The 10,523-nt window shown below is 32.8% G+C and overlaps 1 protein-coding gene across 1 annotated transcript; it reads left to right on the plus strand.

Moving 5' to 3' along the window:
• On the plus strand, positions 8,405-10,514 carry LOC104747929 (protein SPEAR1-like). Its single transcript, XM_010469638.1, has 5 exons — positions 8,405-8,843; positions 9,370-9,459; positions 9,784-9,824; positions 9,923-9,998; positions 10,374-10,514. Exons 1-5 carry the CDS (start codon positions 8,613-8,615, stop codon positions 10,476-10,478), a joined length of 543 nt encoding a protein of 180 aa, XP_010467940.1. The 5' UTR covers positions 8,405-8,612; the 3' UTR covers positions 10,479-10,514.

Raw genomic sequence — 10,523 nt, forward strand, 5'->3', positions numbered from 1 at the left:
ATTGATCGATAAACAACGATGATATGTACATATCTATCAACAATATTTAATGGTCAGAAAGAGCATATCCAATAGAACAAACTGTTAGTCTTATAATCGATGAATAAATTAAATAAGTGAATATGTACTATGGTTTTTGTAAGAAAATTAAATGTCCAGATGTATAAAATAATAATTAAATGTTTAATTAATAACCTTCTTACAGAATCTCAAGATTTGATCTGAGGTTTAGGATTTCATGGGATAATTTTTAAATCTGAAAAGATAAAAGAATGAAGGAGTTGTTTTATTTAAGTAATAAATATATGATTAATTTTGTAATATATATCTATATATATGTAATGAGAAGAGTAGGAGAAGGAAAGGAATTTACATGCGTTCTCTTGCATTCGTAATAATGTGTATTTCATATGAACGAATACATTGGTATTTATAGATAAAAATTGAGACAAATATTACTGTGAGTTATAATGACAATTGGGCTCCATTTTCACTTCCATACGTAAAGTCTTGACTTTTGTAACACTCCCCCTTGGAGTCCATTGTCATTTGTCCTTTTGATGTGTTTCGCTGCCTCGTTAAAAACCTTTCTAGGAAACTTGTTGAGAAAAACCATAGTAAGGTAAAAGAGTACAATCACACCTGCTCCCCCTCGAATGACTTAGTGTAACACTTCAGAGGTTCCGTTGATGACGCATCCCAATGTTATGGACATGTTTTCTGAATATTGAAGTAGGTAATGACTTTGTGAAAAGATCTGCTGCATTGTCAGAAGACCTAACATATCTTATTTCAAGTACCTTATTCTTCTCAAGCTCTTGGGTATATAAGAAGTACTTTGGAGGGATGTGTTTAGTTCTATCGCTTTTGATATATCCTTCTTTAGTCTGAGCAACACATGCAGCATTATCTTCATATAAGATAGTTGGCTCTATATTTACGTTGATCCCACTACTTGACATAATGTGTTGACTTATTGACCTAAGCCATACACACTCTTTACTTGCCTCATGGAGTGCGATGATTTCAGCATGATTTGAGGAAGTAGCTACTAAACTCTGTTTTTGAGAACGCCAAGATATGGCGGTGCCCCCAACAATAAAAACATATCCAGTTTGTGATCGAGCTTTGTGTGGATCTGATAAATATCCTGCATCTGCAAAACCCACCATTTGACCCTTTGAGTCTTTAGGATAAAATAATCCTAAATCAATAGTCCCTTGAAGATAACGAAAGACATGTTTTATCCCATTCCAATGTCTTTGTGTAGGAGATGAGCTGAACCTTGCCAAAAGGTTAACTGCAAATGATATATCAGGTCGAGTGCAATTTGCAAGGTACATTAGTGCTCCAATTGCACTTAGATACGGTACTTCAGGACCAAGTATCTCCTCATTTCTTTCATGTGGTCGGAAGGGATCCTTTTCAATATTAAGTGATCTAACGACCATTGGTGTACTGAGAGGATTTGCTTTATCCATATGAAAGCGTTTTAAAACTCTTTTAGTGTATGTGGATTGGTGTACAAATATTCCCTTATGAGAATGTTCAATTTGTAAACCAAGACAAAACTTTGTTTGTCCGAGATCTTTCATCTCAAACTCTCCTTTTAAATAGTTTGTTGCTTTCTGTATTTCCTCTTGAGTTCCAATGATATTTAGATCATCAACATAGACCGCGATAATTACAAATCCGGATATTGTTCTCTTGATAAAAACACAAGGGCATAGAGGATTATTCACATATCCTTCTTTAGTTAAGTGCTCACTAAGACGATTATACCACATACGCCCAGATTGCTTTAAACCATATAATGATCTTTGTAATTTTATTGCACATAATTCTTTTGGTTTAGAAGTTAACGTTTTAGGCATATTAAATCCATCAGGAATTTTCATATAGATATCACTATCTAATGATCCATATAAATATGCCGTTACAACATCCATGAGACGCATCTCTAGATTTTTATCAGCTGCTAGACTCATTAAAAATCTAAATGTGATAGCATCCATAACGGGAGAATATGTTTCCTCGTAATCAATCCCAGGTCTTTGAGAAAAACCTTGGGCCACAAGACGAGCTTTGTACCTTGTTATCTCATTTTCTTCATTACGTTTTCGGACGAAAACCCATTTATAACCAACAGGTTTTACACCCTTAGGTGTGGCCACAATTGATCTGAATACATTTCTTTGATTAAGAGAATCAAGTTCGACTTGTATTGCATCTTTCCATTTTATCCAGTCATGTCTCTTTTGACATTCATATACTGACCTTGGTTCTGGATCTTCGATTTCTTCATTTATTTCCTTTGAAACAAGATAGGAAAAAACATCATCCATTTTCTTTTGATTCCATATCTTTCCACTATAAATATAGTTGATAGAAATCTCATGATTTTCTTCAGATTCATGCTGCTCTATATTGGTGGAAGAATCATGATTCGTTTTTTCCATAATATTTTCTGTCATTTTGGGAGCGTCATGTTTTTCAACTTCCTTTCTTTTTCTAGGATTTTTATCCTTCGCACCAATTGGTCTACCACGCTTTAAGCGTATTTTAGACTCATGTGTTTCATCAATTTTCCCATGTTCTTGTGCGATTTCAATTCTAGCAGGAGCATTTGCTGCTGGTATATGTGATTTAGTTACCGTCTTGATATCTACAAATGCATCAGGTAGTTGATTGGCTATACTCTGTAAATGCATAATTCGTCGAACTTCTAGTTCTGACTGCTTTGTGGGAGGATCAAGGTGTAACAGCGATGGTACACACCATTTGATATCCTTTTCCATCTTTTTATTTTCTCCCCCTAGAACCGGAAATTCTTTTTCATCAAAATGACAATCTGCAAAACGTGCAGTAAATACGTCACCAGTTTGAGGTTCTAGGTATCGTATAATTGACGGAGAGTCACAACCAACATATATTCCCAACCTTCTCTGTGGTCCCATTTTAGTACGTTGTGGGGGTGCAATCGGTATATATACCGCACAACCAAATATTTTTAGATGAGAAATATTTGGTTCTCGACCAAATGCTAATTGTAGTGGAGAATAATTATGATATGCACTTGGCCTTATGCGTATAAGTGATTCAGCATGCAAAATAGCATGTCCCCATATTGAGGTTGGTAGTTTTGATCTCATGATCAATGGTCTTGCAATTAATTGCAGACGTTTAATTAAAGATTCTGCCAATCCATTTTGTGTATGCACATGGGCAACAGGGTGTTCAACATTGATCCCTGTTACCATACAATAATCATTGAATGCTTGGGACGTGAATTCACCAGCGTTATCTAATCTAACTCCTTTAATTGGATAATCAGGAAACTGAGCTCTTAGTTTGATTATCTGAGTCAGAAATCTCGCAAATGCCATATTTCGAGATGATAACAAACAAACATGTGACCATCTACTAGACGCGTCTATCATTACCATGAAATAATAGAATGGTCCACATGGTGGGTGTATAGGTCCACAAATGTCACCTTGAATTCGTTCAAGAAACTTTGGTAATTCTTTATCGATTTTGGTTGGCGATGGCCTTATAATCAGTTTTCCTAGAGAACATGCAACACATGTCATTTTATTCCCCTGATAAATCTCTTGGGGTTTCAGTGAATGTCCATGTGAGCTCTCTATAATTTTTCGCATCATTGTGGTGCCTGGGTGACCAAGGCGATCATGCCACAATGTGAAATCATTTTGATTTCTTTTGATCACAAGGTGTGATTCTATTGAATTTATGTATGTATGGTGCAAACCTGACGGGAGTCTTGGTAATTTTTCCAATACATGTATTTTCCCCGATTTTTCAGAAGTAATGTACATGAACTTCTTTCCATTCTCAGTTGCAGACTGAGTGTCATATCCCTGAAGGTATATGTCTTTAAAACTCAACAAATTCCTCTTTGAATTTGGAGAAAATAATGCATTGTTTATTGAAAACTTGGTCCCGTTAGGTAATGCAAAATTTGCTTTACCAGTCCCTTCAATTAAGTCGGTGGGACCTGATATTGTATTAACAATAACCTTTGTTGATTTCAGATCGGAGAAATATTTTTTTATGTTTCAGAATAGTGTGCGTTGTTCCACTATCTGGTATGCAAATGTCTCCATGATTTGTCTTAGATAATGTTCCACTTGTAATGTGATCCATTTGGTTCTGTGTGAAATAAATATAATCGGTTAATAGAAATTGAAAACAAATTTATTCATAAAGCACACAATAATTATACAAGATAGGTAATAGAAGCACACAAATATGGGAAATTTCAAACAAACATCGACTTATTTATGGCATAATTGTCGGAAATTCGAGTTTCATAAGACAAGCATTTCAGTTTTCTGCAAGGACATCCTCATCAGGATCATTTGCGAAGTCAGCAGCCTCAAGGTGGGTTGTACCCTCAGAATGTTCCGCAAGGTTCACTTCCTTTCCTTTTCCCTTAGCGGATTCTTTGTACAGAGCACAAAGATGTGCAGGGGTTCGGCATACCTGAGACCAATGTCCCTTAGTGCCACATCTGAAACAAGCACTCTCACGTTTCTGGGTGGTATTTGCTTGGATTTCTTTTCCTTTCGGACTCTGTTCAGAGCGAATCCATTGGTATGACTTCCTGCTTTGAGGGTTATAGCTTCTCCCGCGTCCGCGATAGTTTTGACGACCGCGTCCTCGAAAAGCTCTATTTTCTCTCACCGGATTTTTAACATCCAATGCATTAACCTCAGGAAATGCTTTTGATCCGGTGGGTCGAGACATGTGATTCTTGATGAGGAGCTCATTATTCTTTTCAGCTATTAAGAGCGCCACAATCAAATCTGAGAATTTGGTGTATCCACGCAACCTATATTGTTGCTGCAGAGTGATGTGATTCTTGTGAAACGTGGTGTACGTTTTCTCAAGCATCTGAGATTCAGTGATGGTTTCACCACAATATCTTAGCTTAGCGACAATTCCCAACATGGCTGAATTGTAATTCATCACCTTGTCAAAGTCTTGGAATCTTAGACTTTGCCATTCATCCCGAGCAAGTGGGAGAGTTATGTCCCTTTGATGATCAAATCGATCCTTCAGGGACTTCCACAACTCTTTGGGATCTCTCATGTGTGCATAATCATATATGACATTTTCATCAAGGTGTCTTCTAAGAAAGATCACCGATTTTGCCTTTTCTTGGTCCGTCGATTTATTATTATCTTTTATGGTTTCAGTTAACCCATAAGACTGTAGATGTAATTCGACATTGGTAGTCCAAGATATGAAGTTAGCTCCAGTGATATCTAAGGCCGGGAATTGGAGCTTCTCGATGTTTGCCATTTTGTTTTTCTTTCTTTCTATAAAATAAAATCATAAAAACATAATTAGAGATTTCATTTATTTTAATTTTAAAACATAGGAGGTGCTTGCATAAGTAGCGCAATTACAAGAAACACAATTACATAAAAAAATAAAATAAGAACCATCAAAAATTCTTCGGGAGAAAACTCTCCAAAGAGTAAACCGTAAATAGCAACAATTATAAAACCTATTACAAAAACTAAGAATGGATGAATCATTTTTCCTAGTAAAACTAATTAATTTCTTAGGAAGATTTTTGAAAAAGATGAAAAATTTGAGTGAAATAGATGAGTAAAAATGAGTGTATATATAGATTAATTTCACTGTTCATTAGCCGTTTAAGTAGCCGTTTGAAAAGTGAGAATAAAATTTATTTAATTTTTTTCACTTATGACCGTTGAGACTTAAAATAATAAATCAAATTATTTTCTAAGAAAATTTTCATATAATTGATCTACAATAATATGTATTAGTTAAAAGTATAAAATTATATATATGTATATATATTTAGGTGGCAGAGCCTCCTTTTATAAAAATAATAAAATGATAATTATATGGTGATTAAATCATCCATGATAAATTAAAGCAATAAAAAAAACAGTAAGTAAATTATGGTGATTTAAATCATCCATGTTTAAATCAATAAATTAGAACAATAAATAAAAGATGGTGACTTTTAATCATCCATGTTAAAGTAATAAATTAGAACAATAAATAAAATATGGTGACTTTTAATCATCCATGTTAAACAGTTAAAGCAGTAAATTAAATCATAAATAAAAGCAATAAATATGTTATGGTGATTAAAGTCATCCATAAAAACTATAATTAAATTATGGTGACTAAAGTCATCCATAATAGAAAAATAAATCAAAGCAGTAAATAAATCATTATGCATTAAAATGCCATGGGGCGGCAGAGCCGCGCTCCTGTAATAATAAATATCATCTTGATAAAGTGGTCGTGAACTTGGCAGAGTGATTGTGCTGATAACGTGTTTTATTTAAGTAATAAATATATGATGAATTTTGTAATATATATCTATATATATATGTAATGAGAAGAGTAGGAGAAGGAAAGGAATTTACATGCGTTCTCTTGCATTCGTAATAATGTATATTTCATATGAACGAATACATTGGTATTTATAGATAAAAATTGAGACAAATATTACTGTGAGTTATAATGACAATTGGGCTCCATTTTCACTTTCATACGTAAAATCTTGACTTTTGTAACAGGAGTTTATTATTTTGATTTTTCCTCAAAAAAAGGAAGGAGTTTATTTGCTTGTAAATGAATACATAAATTAAAAAGTATACTAAATGTATCTGTTTTTTTAATTCATTGCAACTTGCAAGGATATAATTTCAGAAAAACCATGATTTTTTAAATGGTAACTGAACTTGTTCACATGTCTTGCATTTGCATAACTGATTGGCCTGACACAACACAGCAAATAAGAACTTAGATATAAAAAATTTATAAAATACAAGACAAATTGTAAGCCAATGCTGCCAATCCAATCATGCGTAAATCAACTCAATGACGATGGATGGTTATTTCCTTAATTCGTTAAACACACTATACTACATATATATATATATATACTGTATAGTGTACATATAAAAACCCATAAATACCATTTTCTCATGTACCACTTTCTTTTTTTTTGACCTCATGTACCACTTTCTTATAAATACATATATAGTATCATTATTAGATCATGAGATATATAGTTATCTGGTTAATTAGTTTTTTTTTTTAAATATGGTCTTTGAATATTGAATCTACAAATTAAAATAAGAATCTAATATGTTAAATTTAGACTTATCTTGGGCTTCTAACTAAAAACCAATTGACAATTAGTAGATTGATCATAACCCTTTATATATTAATGATAGTTTCTTTATTCTTCAGATGTGGAACTTAGATTGTATCTCAACAATCTTTCTTTCAAACCAAGTACCACATGTGGGATATTAACATGCCTCCTCTAGATGATAACTCCATCTCGAACCGATCTCACTTGGACCGATAATAAACCTTTTTTCGAGCCCCCATATGTTAAATTTGGGCTTATCTTGGGCTTCTAACTAAAAACCAATTGGCAATTAGTAGATTGATCCTAACCTTTTATATATTAATGATAGTTTCCTTATTCTTCAAATGTGGGACGTGGATTGTATCTCAACATAACAAAATATCCTTGTATTATAGTAATAAATAAGTGTTGACAGAAAAATAAGTGCATTTAAGACATTATCACATTATGTGTTATACAGTACAATATAATATTTTATATACTAACAAGTTTAATTATTTCCTGTTCTTATTATTAGTAAGCCTTTATGAAAAATGTTTTGAAATGCTGTGATATATATTTGCTGGCAGTTAATTTTTTGGTATGATCTTCTATTTTTTGGATATGAGTTCGATTTAGTATGAAATAACTGTAATAATATGAAGATGAAAAAAATCGAAAAATAGTTTTTTCAAACAAACAAAAAATCGAAAATAGTATACAACGTGGATTATAAACCATATCAAAATTAATCAAATACATATGTGTGTATATATTAGCATCGGAATTCAACATCGATTATCTATTATAATGGTCAATAATATACGAAAATATTATAATAACAATCTAACTATATTCGTTATGTGGGTCAATATGAAATATTAGTTTAATAAGTCCGATTTTATATAATATAATATGAGTTTCTCGATTAGAGCATGAATAATAATTATATCAAAGACAAGGAGAGCTGAATAATTTGGATCGAATCAACATTGAAGTCTTTTGTGTTAGAAGTCATCCAAAACCGAGAAATAGTTAAGAAAATTAAGCTAATCATCCAAATTATTTTATTGCACAATCATTGTAATTAATTAAATTGTAAACTAATTAAGAATAAAATAAAAAGAAAGTTGCAAAATCAAAATAAGGGCATAAAATCTACGTAATGTAATGTATTTGTGTGCGTGGCGTATCTATTGAAATCTGGACACAATCTGATCCAGCGATGCAGTAGTTATACTAAGGGTTTTTTTATTTTATTTTCTAAATTTAAAATAAAATTATTTTTTAGAAAGCTTATAAAAAAATGAGATCACCAATTCACCATGTAAGAGATCTCTCTAATTTCTTAGCTCAAAGCAAAGACAAATCATTTCTCTCTTTCTCTCCATAGAGAAGACTCTCTCTTTCTAGTTTTCTTGATCTTCCGGTGTCCTTTAAGACGATCAAGCTAGGAAACATGGGAAGTAGTTTCTTTGGTAGACCAAACATGGGAGGATCTTCGCCATCTTCATCGTCTCCAACGTCGTCTTCTTCTTCTCCGACGACAAGAAGAGGGAAAAAGAATGGCTCAGAGAAGCCCAAGCAGCCACAGAGAGGTCTCGGAGTAGCACAATTGGAGAAGATTAGATTACACGGCGAAATTAGTTGCAATAGCTTCAACAATTATAACCCTTCTTTGTATCCTCAGGTAACATATACAGTCTCTACTTAATATAACCAAGAGATTCCGATCCGACACGTAGAAGTTTCAAAGTTTAAGACAACCACTGGTTGGGTTAACAGGAACATAGATATGAGCCATTAAACGTCCACTAATTAAGACCCCATAAGTTGGTTGACATAGTAGGTTTTGCTTTTATCTGATCATCAGATCCTTTTACAAAAGCCGACCAAGTTTTTATTCATTGTCCCGTGGCCTTTTGATGTTTGACCACTTAATCATAAGTAGACTTCTTTTTCTTTGGGTTCAGTTAAGGATATGGAATTAGTCAGTTGAAATTCTATTTACAATAGATCTCGTATAACTTGTACCTTATGTTGTTGTAAAGCTCACGAGGGCAGTTTCCACACATTTCTTAAGATCTGCACTTCATAAAATTTATGAAATAGATTAATTTACTGAATTTGTATAGTTATCGATCTAATTCCATAATTTTCAAGTGTATATATACGTTTTATATTAATTAAAACTTCGTATGTAAATTGATATATAGGAGGATGTGAGGATGCAAGGATATTCATCCATACCATCATCATCACCATCACAATCTTCGTCTCCTTACGGTTTCTATCCAAACATGATGGTATAATTGCTTTCCCTTTAATGCTGTATATGTGTGCCTTTTGTAGAGATGATATTTAATTTTGTTATATTCAGCAACATATGTAGGGTTGGGGTATATGAAGAAGAATAAAGTACTTAACTCCCTAGCTAATATGATTAGTTTAGGTAACTATTTACTTTTTAATGTGAATATCACATAGGGAAATATTCAACAAGATTTGGCCGATCATTTTTCCATGTTTCACAAAACTCATTTCAAACGATTATAAAAAAAAAAAAAAAAAACTATAATGTAAACCAAAAATATCAACTACTAACGGTTTATTATTTCTGCTCTTTGCAGATGGGAGTACACAGAGATCAATACGAAAGAGCAAACATGAGGTACGTACATAATCACTTATATGTGTAGGTGTATGTGTTATAAGTTTTAATTTGTATTTTCCTAAAAATAACTTCATTTTTGTTTTTTGTTCAAATAGTTGGAACCCAAGCCACGGCATCTTGGAGAGCCAACATTCTTTCGAACCAAACATCACCAGACGTTTCTTACACGATGTACTTTCTCTATACCCTCAAACATATATGCAGCATATGTGTCAAAATTAGTAATAGTGTGTCACATGATCAAATCTTCAACTGATTAAGGGGTCGAATTGGTAGCTAGTATACACGTTCATTCACATGTCAATGTCATTAGTTCAAAAAATTAACCGATCAATTTCTCTTATCTTGAAAGTTGACATAGAATTTATTTTACTTTCATTATGTTTTTTGGTTCATTATACGTCGTTCATGGTAGCCATATGTATATATATTGGTCAATGTAGTTATGTCATGGTTAAATGATGATTGACATGATTTAAAGTGTTAATGGATTTGTATATAAGTGATTCTAGTAATAACAAAAAAAAGAATTGTCTAAATATGTAGGATCCAAGTTCGACAAGGCGAAGTAAATCTTTGGGATCGGGAAACCAAAACTCGGGATCGAGTGAAAATCAAGAGCTAGATTTGGAGTTGAGATTGTCACTTTGATCATTATTTTTGTAATAGTTTGGTCTTTATAAAATAAAAAAGAAG

The sequence above is a fragment of the Camelina sativa genome, chromosome 15 (assembly GCF_000633955.1).
Source record: "Camelina sativa cultivar DH55 chromosome 15, Cs, whole genome shotgun sequence".
NCBI classification, from domain to species: Eukaryota; Viridiplantae; Streptophyta; class Magnoliopsida; order Brassicales; family Brassicaceae; genus Camelina; species Camelina sativa.